Source organism: Triticum urartu, chromosome 1A (assembly GCF_056163025.1).
Source record: "Triticum urartu cultivar PI428250 chromosome 1A, HENAU_Tu73, whole genome shotgun sequence".
Classification (NCBI taxonomy): Eukaryota; Viridiplantae; Streptophyta; class Magnoliopsida; order Poales; family Poaceae; genus Triticum; species Triticum urartu.
In genome coordinates, this window is record NC_141873.1 from 386,352,844 (window position 1) to 386,367,472 (window position 14,629).

At 47.5% G+C, this 14,629-nt stretch overlaps 2 protein-coding genes across 2 annotated transcripts; both read right to left on the reverse strand.

Annotated features, from left to right (window-relative positions):
* Positions 1-2,746: 2,746 nt before the first annotated feature.
* LOC147991357 (uncharacterized) lies at positions 2,747-5,834 on the reverse strand. The gene is made up of 3 exons (XM_087538432.1): positions 5,466-5,834; positions 4,328-4,399; positions 2,747-3,067 (listed from the first exon to the last, which is right to left on the reverse strand). Exons 1-3 carry the CDS (start codon positions 5,824-5,826, stop codon positions 2,967-2,969), a joined length of 534 nt encoding a protein of 177 aa, XP_087394558.1. The 5' UTR covers positions 5,827-5,834; the 3' UTR covers positions 2,747-2,966.
* Positions 5,835-10,888: 5,054 nt separating this feature from the next.
* Positions 10,889-13,826, reverse strand: LOC147991358 (uncharacterized). Its single transcript, XM_087538437.1, has 3 exons — positions 13,456-13,826; positions 12,315-12,386; positions 10,889-11,054 (listed from the first exon to the last, which is right to left on the reverse strand). The coding sequence occupies exons 1-3, from the start codon at positions 13,814-13,816 to the stop codon at positions 10,954-10,956; spliced, it is 534 nt and encodes a 177-aa protein (XP_087394563.1). The 5' UTR covers positions 13,817-13,826; the 3' UTR covers positions 10,889-10,953.
* Positions 13,827-14,629: the final 803 nt, after the last annotated feature.

A 14,629-nucleotide genomic window follows, 5' to 3' on the forward strand; every position in this document is an offset into this window, starting at 1 on the left:
CAATCATCATATGCTACACCTCATGCTACTAATTGTTTGGCACCATATGCAACTATGGGTATTCATAATTCGGCTTCGCACCTTCACGCTAATAGCCGAATAAGTGAAAATTCTATAGGATCACATGTGTCTTCACCTAGTATCGTAGCATACAATGTTTCCCCTGCAAAATTACATAATTTTGGTGACATATCGTTACCAAAAGAGTCTAAAAGTGTCGGGGGCAATTCTATCCAGATTGCGTCATTAAGAAAAATCTTACGTCTTTTTGGGACGAATGCAATGTTGTTCTACATGAAGTAATAAAAGAGGGAAAGCCTATTAATTCTGCTGCAATTCAAGCTAGATTATGTCAAAAAGAGAAAGCATTGGATGTGGATAGAATTATCAAAAAAGATGGTGATTCAGATAACAAAGTTAATTCGGCTATTGAAAAGACCGAATCAAATATTATGTATGCCGAATCTATTCTAGAAAAACAGGATGACAAGGTGTTGGGGAGCTATTCGAAAGAGGAACTACCTATCGTTCTGTTGGGGAACGTAGTAATTTCAAAATTTTCCTACACACACGCAAGATCATGATGATGCATAGCAAAGAGAGGGGAGAGTGTTGTCCAAGTACCCTCGTAGACCGAAAGCGGAAGCGTTAGCACAACGCGGTTGATGTAGTCGTACGTCTTCACGATCCGACCGATCAAGTACCGAACGCACGACACCTCCGAGTTCAGCACACGTTCAGCCCGATGACGTCCCTCTAACTCCGATCCAGCCGAGTGTTGAGGGAGAGTTTCGTCATCACGACGGCGTGGTGACGATGTTGATGTTCTACCGACGCAGGGCTTCGCCTAAGCACCGCTACAGTATTATCGAGGTGGACTATGGTGGAGGGGGGCACCGCACACGGCTAAGAGACGATCAACTTGATCAACTTGTGTGTCTAGAGGTGCCCCCCTGCCCCTGTATATAAAGGAGCAAGGGGGGGTGCGGCCGGCCAAGGGGAGAGGCGCGCCTGAGGAGTCCTACTCCCATCAGGAGTAGGACTTCCCCCCTTTTCCTAGTTGGATTAGGACTTGGGAGGGGGGAGAAGGAAAGAGGGGGACCGGCCCCCTTTGCCCTAAACCAATTCGGTTTGGGCCTGGGGGGGGGGGCGCCCCACATTTCCCTTCCTTTTCCACTAAGGCCCATGTAGGCCCATTAAGCCCCCGGGGGGTTCCGGTAACCCCCCGGTACTCCGGTAAAATCCCGATTTCACCCGGAACACTTCCGATATCCAAACATAGGCTTCCAATATATCAATCTTCATGTCTCGACCATTTCGAGACTCCTCGTCATGTCTGTGATCACATCCAGGACTCCGAACAACCTTCGGTACATCAAAACATAAAACTCATAATATAACTGTCATCGTAGCGTTAAGCGTGCGGACCCTACGGGTTCGAGAACTATGTAGACATGACCGAGACACGTCTCCAGTCAATAACCAATAGAGGAACCTGGATGCTCATATTGGCTCCTACATATTCTACGAAGATCTTTATCGGTCAGACCGCATAACAACATACATTGTTCCCTTTGTCATCGGTATGTTACTTGCCCGAGATTCGATCGTTGGTATCTCAATACCTAGTTCAATCTCGTTACCGGCAAGTCTCTTTACTCGTTCCGTAATACATCATCCCGCAACTAACTCATTAGTTGCAATGCTTGCAAGGCTTAAGTGATGTGCATTACCGAGAGGGCCCAGAGATACCTCTCCGACAATCGGAGTGACAAATCCTAATCTCGAAATACGCCAACCCAACAAGTAACTTCGGAGACACCTGTAGAGCACCTTTATAATCACCCAGTTACGTTGTGACGTTTGGTAGCACACAAAGTGTTCCTCCGGTAAAAGGGAGTTGCATAATCTCATAGTCATAGTAACATGTATAAGTCATGAAGAAAGCAATAGCAACATACTTAAATGATCGGGTGCCAAGCTAACGGAATGGGTCATGTAAATCACATCATTCTCCTAATGATGTGATCCCGTTAATCAAATGACAACCCATGTCAATGGCTAGGGAACTTAACCATCTTTGATCAACGAGCTAGTTAAGTAGAGGCATACTAGTGACACTCTGTTTGTCTATGTATTCACACATGTATTATGTTTTCGGTTAATACAATTCTAGCATGAATAATAAACATTTATCATGATATAAGGAAATAAATAATAACTTTATTATCGCCTCTAGGGCATATTTCCTTCAGTCTCCCACTTGCACTAGAGTCAATAATCTAGATTACACAGTAATGATTCTAACACCCATGGAGCCTTGGTGCTGATCATGTTTTGCTCGTGGAAGAGGCTTAGTCAACGGGTCTGCAACATTCAGATCCGTATGTATCTTGCAAATTTCTATGTCTCCCACCTGGACTAGATCCCGGATGGAATTGAAGCGTCTCTTGATGTGCTTGGTTCTCTTGTGAAATCTGGATTCCTTCGCTAAGGCAATTGCTCCAGTATTGTCACAAAAGATTTTCATTGGACCCGATGCACTAGGTATGACACCTAGATCGGATATGAACTCCTTCATCCAGACTCCTTCATTTGCTGCTTCCGAAGCAGCTATGTACTCCGCTTCACATGTAGATCCCGCCACGACGCTTTGTTTAGAACTGCACTTTGACGCCCCCGATTTAATAGTACACTAATCATACACGCAAACGTGTACGATCAAGATCAGGGACTCACGGGAAGATATCACAACACAACTCTACAAATAAAAGAGTCATACAAGCATCATATTACAAGCCAGGGGCCTCGGAGGCTCGAATACAAGAGCTCGATCATAGACGAGTCGGCGGAAGCAACAATATCTGAGAACAGACATAAGTTAAACAAGTTTGCCTTAAGAAGGCTAGCACAAACTGGGATACAGATCGAAAGAGGCGCAGGCCTCCTGCCTGGGATCCTCCTAACTACTCCTGGTCGTCGTCAGCGGGCATCACGTAGTAGTAGGCACCTCCGGTGTAGTAGGAGTCGTCGTCGACGGTGGCGTCTGGATCCTGGGCTCCAACATCTGGTTGCGACAACCAGGAAGAAGGAAAAAGGGGAAAGGAGGGAGAAAGCAACCGTGAGTACTCATCCAAAGTACTCGCAAGCAAGGAGCTACACTACATATGTATGCATTGGTATCAAATGGATTAAGGCTATCATATGTGGACTGAACTGCAGAAAGCCAGAATAAGAGGGGGATAGCTAGTCCTTTCGAAGACTACGCTTCTGGCAGCCTCCGTCTTGCAGCATGTAGAAGAGAGTAGACTGAAGTCCTCCAAGTAGCATCGCATAGCATAACCCTAACCGCTGATCCTCCCCTCATCACCCTGTGAGAGAGCGATCACCGGTTGTATCTGGCACTTGGAAGGATGTGTTTTATAAGGTATCCAGTTCTAGTTGTCATAAGGTCAAGGTACAACTCCAAGTCGTCCTGTTACCGAAGATCACGGCTATTCGAATAGATTAACTTCCCTGCAGGGGTGCACCACATTCCCCAACACGCTTGATCCCATTTGGCCGGACACACTTTCCTGGGTCATGCCCGGCCTCGGAAGATCAACACGTCGCAGCCCCACCTAGACCAACAGAGAGGTCAGCACGCCGGTCTAAACCTAAGCGCACAGGGGTCTAGGCCCATCTCCCTTAGCACACCTGCACGTTGCGTACGCGGTCGGAAGCAGAACTAGCCCCCTTAATACAAGAGCAGGCTTACGTTCCAATCCGGCGCGCGCCACTCAGTCGCTGACGTCACGAAGGCTTCGGTTGATACCACGACGCCGGGATACCCATAACTACTCCCGCGTAGATGGTTAGTGCGTATAGACCAAATGGCCAAACTCAGATCAAATACCCAGATCTCGTTAAGCGTGTTAAGTATCCGCGAACGTCGACCAGGGCCAGGCCCACCTCTCTCCTAGGTGGTCGGAACCTGCCCTGTCGCTCCGCCTCAAAGATCCACTCGCGGGTGCTCCTCAAGCCGACCCGTCTTTAGTCACCACATGTATCATGTATAAAGTATATAGTATATACCCGTGATCAACTCCCGAGTGATCACGGCCCGATAGTATAGCATGGCAGACGGACAAGGATGTAGGGCCACTGATGATAAACTAGCATCCTATACTAAGCATTAGGATTGCAGGTAAGGTAACAACAGTAGTAGCAAGGACAGGCTATGCATCAGTATAGGATTAACGGGAAGCAGTAACATGCTACACTACTCTAATGCAAGCAGTATAGAGAAGAGTAGGCGATATCTGGTGATCAAAGGAGGGGGGCTTGCCTGGTTGCTCTGGCAAGGAGGGGTCGTCAACTCCGTAGTCGTACTGGGTAGCAGCGGCGTCGGTCTCGGTGTCTAGCGAGAGAAGAGGGGGAAGAAACAATAAATATTTAAGCAAGCAGATGCATAGCGATGCATGACATGACAAGTATCGGTGCTAGAGGTGCTCTAACGCGGTATGAGGTGATACCGGTGAAGGGTGGGAAACATCCGGGAAAATATCCCGGTGTTTCGCGTTTTCGGGCAGAGGAGCCGGAGGGGGAAAGTTGCGAGTTTGATAGGTTAGGGATGCGTGGCGGACGAACAGGCTGCGCATCCGGGTTCTTCTCGTCGTTCTGAGCAACTTTCATGTACAAAGTTTTTTCATCCGAGCTACGGTTTATTTTATATTAATTTTAAAAGATTTAAATCATTTTTAGGATTTATTTAATTAATTTAATCAACATTATCCAGAATAGTGTCTGCTGACGTCATCATGACGTCAGTAGTTGACTTGGTCAACCTGACAGGTGGGTCCCGTTTGTCATACACTGTTTTAATTAACTAACAGTTAATTAGGTTAATTAGTGATTAGGTTAATCTAATTATAATTAATTAACTTAATTACTTTGTTAATTAATTAATTAATATTTTAAATGTTTTAATTATTTATTTATCTATTTATTTATTAAATCTTTTTTTAAAATCCCTTTTTTTCGTTCTGGGACGTGGGGCCATTTGGTCAGTGGCCCAAGGGGGCATGTCGGGCGCTGGGCCTAACGGGGCGGGTGGGCGTTGCGGCGCCCGACTGGGCGTTCGCCCAGATTGACAGGCAGGGGGGGGCGCCAGCCACGGGCGTGGCGAGGCCGCCGGTGCCCACGACGCCGGCCAAGGGAGGCGGCGGAGGGCGGCGCCACGGGAGGGACCGCGATAGGGCGGAGTAAGCGGTGACGGGCATTCAAGGCGGCAAGGCCTCATGCGAGAGGAAGGTCACGACGAGCGGCGACGAGGCAGTGTGCGAGGCGGGCGGCGGTGCGGGGAGCGAGCACGACGGCGAACCATGGGGCAGGGGCAGGCCAAAGCGGGCGGCGCGAGCGTGCGTGCTTCGGCGCGGGCAGGCACAGCCAAGAGCAGGGGAAAAAGGGGAGGGCGTGGCCCTCACCGGCGTTGGCGGGCAGGGGATCGGCGTGGCTCGGTGGAGCCGTCAAGGGGGAGACGAGGACGGGGCGACAGACGAGGCAGAGGAGCTCCAGGCGGCGGCGACGAGGTCCGGTGGCGCCAGGGACGAGGTAGTCCGGCGAACAGTGACGGCGGGGTTCGGGACGACGACGTGGTGGCACCGGGGACGGCGAGGCCTGGTGTAGGCCGTCGTGGAAGGTGACGAGGAGGCGGTGAGGTCCGGCGATGGGCAACACCAGCGACGGGGCACAGGGGAGGGGGTCGACGCGAGCGTCGAGGCGACGGGGGTGTCTGACGACGGGGTCGGGGCACTGGCGTCGCGAGGTGGGGGGGAGCGGGCTCATCCCCGATCCAGATCGGATCGGGAAGGGGAGAGGAGAGACGTGGGGAGTGGGGGGGCGATTAGCTAGGGTTTCTGTCGATGGGGGGGGGTTATATGCTAGGGAGGGGAAGCTGGGCCGGCCTGGCCGGGACTTGGCCCAGTTGGGCCGGGGGCTGCTGGGCCGGAGCCCTGGGGGTTCTTTCCTTCTTTGTGTGTGTGTGTGTGTATTAGTTCTGTTTTTGTTTTGATTCTTTTTCTTATTTTCTTTTCTGTTTTATTTCTAGTTTCTTTTAATTTTTAGTTTTTTACAAAAATCACCACTAGTACCTAAATTAGTATTTATAAACAAACTGCTGGGACATCAATTCTTAACCCATAATAAAATAATTTTAATATTTTATAAAATCCAATAGGTATTTGTTTAATTGTTTTCACTTCGGTTTTAATTAGTTTAAAGCCCTTAAACATTTTATCAAGGTTTGGTTTCTCCACCATAATTACTTATTATTTATTTGTCACAACCCGAACATTTTAGTTTTGACGTTTGAAAACTTTTCTAGTTTTACTTTATTTAAAATTTGAATTTGAACGAGTTTTGAATCATCGTGAGATTATCAACAGTAATCGTGGTGACGTGGCAACATTAGCAGAGGTTTACTGTAGCTTGATCATCCGGGCGTCACAATTCTCCTCCACTACAAGAAATCTCGTCCCGAGATTTAAGATGTAGAGCAAGGGGGAAAGGTCTGGTTACAATATTCTAATGAAACTTCTCGGTCTTGGTTGCCCTTCTCGAAGAGGTCGATCCATTACATTGATGTCTTCAGTCCTCTGCTTCAGGAGTCATCGTCCTTCCTTCAGGACCTTCAACGTACTTACGACAGGATAAGAAGGGAAAAATCTATATGGATGGATTCTAACAAGATCGAGCATCAGACGGTTAACTCAGGGAAGAAGCATAAGTATCTCTCGATTTGAAACTTAAGAAGATATCGAGAGCAAAGTAAGAAGGTACCATGAGAAGTTTCAAACGGATAGGCAATCGTTCGATGCCTAATCAGAAGGTGAAAGGGTTTCAGGGCAACGAGAATAGGTATTGCGCCTCATACTAGAATAGATCACTAGAAAGGTGGTCCGTGAATTACATACGAATTCAAGCGCGCGGAACAACCTTGGGAACAGGTGGTGTACAGGAGAGTCAGGTTTCGATCCTGTGGAACTGTGGGTTATGGGCCCACCATGTGGGATAAAAAGTAGGAGGGGTGACATCTTGCATGGTCACGATAGCAAGGCATGTCAGAGGCTAGTCTGTCAGTTATGTCGGCAACAACATCGATATCAAGGGCGAGGGACGAAGAGAACCATTTTCCTGCTCGTTGAACGAGGCGGACCAATAGGCAAAGTTCTCGTCCATCGGTGGTTACCGGGATGCTATCAACAATGGTAACATGGTCTTACTGACAGAGTTGTACAACGAGGTGATTATCACTGCTCAGTTAAATCAGATTACAAGAAAGCTTAACAAGACAATGGAAGGGAAAATGTGATTATCAGGTTTAACAGAAGAATGGAAAGGAAAATGTGTTTTAAACACATAATTCAGGGATATATCCTTCCCAAGGACAAGCAGAGCATGATATCCGTGGCAGGATATCATGTAGAAAACCCATTAAGTAAGGGGAGAGAAATTTCATGACATTACCCATACAACGGTGTTTGGATAATGGTTAAAGAAAACTTAGCATTGCGCTTTCAATGCTCTTATTGAAAATCGGAGTACCACAGACATGCTTCGAGATAGCGTTGGCGTGGTATTCAAGTAAGGTCAGACTTAGGATGCACAAAGGATTCATCAGGAACAACTTGTAGAATAAGTCTTATGATTTCCTCAAGGAAGAATCGCTAAGCTAGCTAAAAAGGGAACTGTAACAATAGGTCCTCTGGCCAGGGGTGATAGGCATGACCTCACCTTACCGGTATATAAGGACCAATGTTATAACTCTTGGAAATAAGTCCCAACCATCATATCTGACCGAGATTCAGATCTGATTGGTGTCAAGATAACTCAGACTGAGGATGCCCGAGAAGAAAGGTGCAACACAAATTGCCGAGATGACATTGTAAGATTCTCGGGAATTGAACTATGGAAGCGAGTTCCGAAACAAGAGTTCATCATTAAATCAAGGAGATAATGAGGAGGTGGCTGATGAACTCAGCGACAATTCAAAGAGTTTTCCAAAAGATGGATTTCCACAATTAAGTGAACAAGGAGATAACCTTAGTCAAATCAAATGACTTAATGATGTATGCTGGAGGGAACCATACACAATTAAACATTGGTTGAAAGGTGCACCCGAAATATGGGTTGGGTTGCACGACCAACGTCGGAATGGCGATTGGGCAACCAACACACCAAATTGGAATCATTGTCCAATAACTCTGAAGCAATAGGGTTGCTAGTGATATTAGATTTGCACAACGGAGTTCACTCAACACGGGGACCAAGTAAGGAATGGTGATGGCGAGAAGCATCACTGTATCACGAATTCTTAAGAGGTGGTGAAATTCTCACAACATTGATGACATAATAGAAGGTAATGTTCCAAGGTAAAGAAAACCAATTGCTGGATAGCAAGGAACTGAAGGTATAACACCAAACACGAACACGCTTGTGTTGGTGGGAAGGCAATAAATGGTCGATGATAACACAAATCATCGAGGGCAAGGATGGTATTTCTCGTCATGAATTCGATTGGTATCCTAGAAAGAGTTAAAATTATGATGATGATCACAACAAATTTTGCCGAGAGGCTCCATGAGGATGCAATCGCTTGGCGATGACATCAAGCCAAGGGAATGGTGGAGCAAAAGGTTATTATAACCATAGATAAGATGCCATCTCAGAATTCAGAGTTGTCTCTCAAGACAACCAATATGATGGTGAAAGTTCGATGTAAGCTTAGAGCACTGTCGGGATTGTGTCTCGAGGATGAAGGACATAGGTAGAATGGTCAAGCAGTCAGCCTGACGATGATGATGTGGTCAATCAGCTGGGAATGACACGATCGAGTACAAACTCGTATGCATTGAAGGTTACTAAGAGTTGTTGAATCGCAGTGCGGACTCGATTCAGTTATCGATGTCTTTGAGTGTTAAATTACTCAGAGCTCATGAAAAATTGGAATCAATGAGAATGTAGCACTTGATGAAGAACTCATAAGAGGTTATGCAGTTCCGTGATAATCTTGAGATACTAGGGGATAATACTCGACGACAAATGAAAGTAGAGGTTGGTCTGGGGTATTACTCCGCAGAAGACAAGTGCTTAAACTTGCACGAGAAATTGTATTTAAAGAAGAACATGGTCGGAACCACGATTGCAAAAGGCCAGATCCCAGATACAAGATGAACTTATACCAAAGGAATAATTAATTAAGAGAAGCTTTAATGATAAGATCTACATCGTGTCCATGGGCATGAACGCAAGGTTCAAGGTTGACTCCCACTTCTTCAATGCATAACTTTTCATTCACCTCTCGTATTTCAAAAATGACATTACTTGTTGAAAGTTTTTACCTGGTGCAATACCATATAAGTATGACCCGTGAAATCTTTTGGGTTCACACAGTTTTAGAGCAGGTATAGGTTCAACCCATAGGGGCATCTTAGGAACATATACCACAAACTTCAATCGTAAATACCACCAGCTCGGAAACAAAGCATGGTTGAGGAAACAGAGGATACAATTTACTAAAGGCCTTATGTATCCAAGGAAAAGGCTCACAGGCTTATTGAATATGAAGGACGTTGTTGGATAAAATCCAACAAATGATCTGGTGGTCCTCAAGGGATCTGGTGTGAGCATCGGCACTCAACCAGAGGGAGAAACAATGCAAGGAGATCAGACTTTAGAAACAACTGACTAATTCAAGGCTCAAATGCAAAGGAATTATCAATTCCAAGACAAGGGATCAGAAGCAATGCTCTGATCAGGGATGGATAAGTTGAATAGCCTTAAGGGTAAGATCGATGGTCAATTGATTGGTCGAGATCCAGCTCATGTTTAAACTGGCGTCTGAGCCGGAAGGATGAATTCCAGGATCCGACTGATGATTGCGTGCATTCGCACTCATGTTGAATCAATAGGATCAAAATGACGGTCGCAAAGAATGCCAATAAGATTACTATACTTATGGGATTAACCATAACGCAAGCAAGGAAAGAATTTCAAGAGCAATAAGCTACTGAGGATTTTCGGAAGATTGAGTAGTATTTCAATGACCATTGTGAAACACATGAACAACTGGGGGATGAGCGGATACTCAATAAGTGCGAGAATAATCCGTAGGGGTATACAGGTGACAAAGAACAACAAGGCAGTAAGCCCAAAGGATTATCGAAACAACGACGAGTATTACGGGGTATCTTGTAATAACAAGACCCAATGGGAATAAAAGTAAGAACGACAGGTGTAAGTATTTATCCATAGGGATTTTTCAGTGGTAGGGAATTGCAAAAGCAACAGGCACAAGGTCTCGAAAAAATATCGGAGAGTATTGTCAGAATCTTCTGTTGAAGCAGTCGATCATCCGTAATGAAAGGGTTCTCCGGCAGGAAGTGGTAACGAGAACCTAGAGTTAGATTTTAGAAAAATCATTTAACCCGAATAGAAGAGAGATCAGAGTCCCAGAGTATAGATCGAGGAATAAAAGATCCTAATAACACCCGATGGCGACGTGGGCCCAGGGGCCACACAGCCAAGTTAGTAAAACAATTTTCATTGACTAGACTCAACTTCGGCCAAGGAGTGTGGAAGGGGGATTCCTACAGACAGTCGGCTCTGATACCAACTTGTGACGCCCCCGATTTAATAGTACACTAATCATACACGCAAACGTGTACGATCAAGATCAGGGACTCACGGGAAGATATCACAACACAACTCTACAAATAAAAAAGTCATACAAGCATCATATTACAAGCCAGGGGCCTCGGAGGCTCGAATACAAGAGCTCGATCATAGACGAGTCGGCGGAAGCAACAATATCTGAGAACAAACATAAGTTAAACAAGTTTGCCTTAAGAAGGCTAGCACAAACTGGGATACAGATCGAAAGAGGCGCAGGCCTCCTGCCTGGGATCCTCCTAACTACTCCTGGTCGTCGTCAGCGGGCATCACGTAGTAGTAGGCACCTCCGGTGTAGTAGGAGTCGTCGTCGACGGTGGCGTCTGGATCCTGGGCTCCAACATCTGGTTGCGACAACCAGGAAGAAGGAAAAAGGGGAAAGGAGGGAGAAAGCAACCGTGAGTACTCATCCAAAGTACTCGCAAGCAAGGAGCTACACTACATATGTATGCATTGGTATCAAATGGATTAAGGCTATCATATGTGGACTGAACTGCAGAAAGCCGGAATAAGAGGGGGATAGCTAGTCCTTTCGAAGACTACGCTTCTGGCAGCCTCCGTCTTGCAGCATGTAGAAGAGAGTAGACTGAAGTCCTCCAAGTAGCATCGCATAGCATAACCCTAACCGCTGATCCTCCCCTCGTCGCCCTGTGAGAGAGCGATCACCGGTTGTATCTGGCACTTGGAAGGATGTGTTTTATAAGGTATCCGGTTCTAGTTGTCATAAGGTCAAGGTACAACTCCAAGTCGTCCTGTTACCGAAGATCACGGCTATTCGAATAGATTAACTTCCCTGCAGGGGTGCACCACATTCCCCAACACGCTTGATCCCACTTGGCCGGACACACTTTCCCGGGTCATGCCCGGCCTCGGAAGATCAACACGTCGCAGCCCCACCTAGACCAACAGACAGGTCAGCATGCCGGTCTAAACCTAAGCGCACAGGGGTCTAGGCCCATCGCCCTTAGCACACCTGCACGTTGCGTACGCGGCCGGAAGCAGAACTAGCCCCCTTAATACAAGAGCAGGCTTACGTTCCAATCCGGCGCGCGCCACTCAGTCGCTGACGTCACGAAGGCTTCGGCTGATACCACGACGCCGGGATACCCATAACTACTCCCGCGTAGATGGTTAGTGCGTATAGACCAAATGGCCAAACTCAGATCAAATACCCAGATCTCGTTAAGCGTGTTAAGTATCCGCGAACGTCGACCAGGGCCAGGCCCACCTCTCTCCTAGGTGGTCGGAACCTGCCCTGTCGCTCCGCCTCAAAGATCCACTCGCGGGTGCTCCTCAAGCCGACCCGTCTTTAGTCACCACATGTATCATGTATAAAGTATATAATATATACCCGTGATCAACTCCCGAGTGATCACGGCCCGATAGTATAGCATGGCAGACGGACAAGGATGTAGGGCCACTGATGATAAACTAGCATCCTATACTAAGCATTAGGATTGCAGGTAAGGTAACAACAGTAGTAGCAAGGACAGGCTATGCATCAGTATAGGATTAACGGGAAGCAGTAACATGCTACACTACTCTAATGCAAGCAGTATAGAGAAGAGTAGGCGATATCTGGTGATCAAAGGAGGGGGGCTTGCCTGGTTGCTCTGGCAAGGAGGGGTCGTCAACTCCGTAGTCGTACTGGGTAGCAGCGGCGTCGGTCTCGGTGTCTAGCGAGAGAAGAGGGGGAAGAAACAATAAATATTTAAGCAAGCAGATGCATAGCGATGCATGACATGACAAGTATCGGTGCTAGAGGTGCTCTAACGCGGTATGAGGTGATACCGGTGAAGGGTGGGAAACATCCGGGAAAATATCCCGGTGTTTCGCGTTTTCGGGCAGAGGAGCCGGAGGGGGAAAGTTGCGAGTTTGATAGGTTAGGGATGCGTGGCGGACGAACAGGCTGCGTATCCGGGTTCTTCTCGTCGTTCTGAGCAACTTTCATGTACAAAGTTTTTTCATCCGAGCTATGGTTTATTTTATATTAATTTTAAAAGATTTAAATCATTTTTAGGATTTATTTAATTAATTTAATCAACTTTATCCAGAATAGTGTCTGCTGACGTCATCATGACGTCAGTAGTTGACTTGGTCAACCTGACAGGTGGGTCCCGTTTGTCATACACTGTTTTAATTAACTAACAGTTAATTAGGTTAATTAGTGATTAGGTTAATCTAATTATAATTAATTAACTTAATTACTTCGTTAATTAATTAATTAATTAATATTTTAAATGTTTTAATTATTTATTTATCTATTTTTTTAATAAATCTTTTTTTTAAATCCCTTTTTTTCGTTCTGGGACGTGGGGCCATTTGGTCAGTGGCCCAAGGGGGCATGTCGGGCGCTGGGCCTAACGGGGCGGGTGGGCGTTGCGGCGCCCGACTGGGCGTTCGCCCAGATTGACAGGCAGGGGGGGCGCCAGCCACGGGCGTGGCGAGGCCGCCGGTGCCCACGACGCCGGCCAAGGGAGGCGGCGGAGGGCGGCGCCACGGGAGGGACCGCGATAGGGCGGAGTAAGCGGTGACGGGCATTCAAGGCGGCAAGGCCTCACGCGAGAGGAAGGTCACGGCGAGCGGCGACGAGGCAGTGTGCGAGGCGGGCGGCGGTGCGGGGAGCGAGCACGACGGCGAACCATGGGGCAGGGGCAGGCCAAAGCGGGCGGCGCGAGCGTGCGTGCTTCGGCGCGGGCAGGCGCAGCCAAGAGCAGGGGAAAAAGGGGAGGGCGTGGCCCTCACCGGCGTTGGCGGGCAGGGGATCGGCGTGGCTCGGTGGAGCCGTCGAGGGGGAGACGAGGACGGGGCGACAGACGAGGCAGAGGAGCTCCAGGCGGCGGCGACGAGGTCCGGTGGCGCCAGGGACGAGGTAGTCCGGCGAACGGTGACGGCGGGGTTCGGGACGACGACGTGGTGGCACCGGGGACGGCGAGGCCTGGTGTAGGCCGTCGTGGAAGGTGACGAGGAGGCGGTGAGGTCCGGCGATGGGCAACACCAGCGACGGGGCACAGGGGAGGGGGTCGACGCGAGCGTCGAGGCGACGGGGGTGTCTGACGACGGGGTCGGGGCACTGGCGTCGCGAGGTGGGGGGGAGCGGGCTCATCCCCGATCCAGATCGGATCGGGAAGGGGAGAGGAGAGACGTGGGGAGTGGGGGGCAATTAGCTAGGGTTTCTGTCGGTGGGGGGGGGGGTTATATGCCAGGGAGGGGAAGCTGGGCCGGCCTGGCCGGGACTTGGCCCAGTTGGGCCGGGGGCTGCTGGGCCGGAGCCCTGGGGGTTCTTTCCTTCTTTGTGTGTGTGTGTGTATTAGTTCTGTTTTTGTTTTGATTCTTTTTCTTATTTTCTTTTCTGTTTTATTTCTAGTTTCTTTTAATTTTTAGTTTTTTACAAAAATCACCACTAGTACCTAAATTAGTATTTATAAACAAACTGCTGGGACATCAATTCTTAACCCATAATAAAATAATTTTAATATTTTATAAAATCCAATAGGTATTTGTTTAATTGTTTTCACTTCGGTTTTAATTAGTTTAAAGCCCTTAAACATTTTATCAAGGTTTGGTTTCTCCACCATAATTACTTATTATTTATTTGTCACAACCCGAACATTTTAGTTTTGACGTTTGAAAACTTTTCTAGTTTTACTTTATTTAAAATTTGAATTTGAACGAGTTTTGAATCATCGTGAGATTACCAACAGTAATCGTGGTGACGTGGCAACATTAGCAGAGGTTTACTGTAGCTTGATCATCCGGGCGTCACATGCACCATCTGACAGCTCCACCGTTCAATGTAAACACGTATCCGATTTGTGATTTCGAATCGTCCGGATCAGTGTCAAAGCTTGCATCAATGTAACTGTTTATGATGAGCTCTTTGTCACCTCCATAAACGAGAAACATATCCTTAGTCCTT

Coding starts and splice junctions, on each gene's coding strand:
- LOC147991357 (XM_087538432.1), bottom strand. CDS start 5,826: ATGAGCCCGCTCCCCCCCACCTCGCGACGCCAGTGCCCCGACCCCGTC. Junction 4,400..5,465: donor TCCCCTGCCCGCCAACGCCG/GTGAGGGCCACG, acceptor TTCTCTCGCTAG/ACACCGAGACCGACGCCGCT. Junction 3,068..4,327: donor CTCCTTGCCAGAGCAACCAG/GCAAGCCCCCCT, acceptor TGTCGCAACCAG/ATGTTGGAGCCCAGGATCCA.
- LOC147991358 (XM_087538437.1), bottom strand. CDS start 13,816: ATGAGCCCGCTCCCCCCCACCTCGCGACGCCAGTGCCCCGACCCCGTC. Junction 12,387..13,455: donor TCCCCTGCCCGCCAACGCCG/GTGAGGGCCACG, acceptor TTCTCTCGCTAG/ACACCGAGACCGACGCCGCT. Junction 11,055..12,314: donor CTCCTTGCCAGAGCAACCAG/GCAAGCCCCCCT, acceptor TGTCGCAACCAG/ATGTTGGAGCCCAGGATCCA.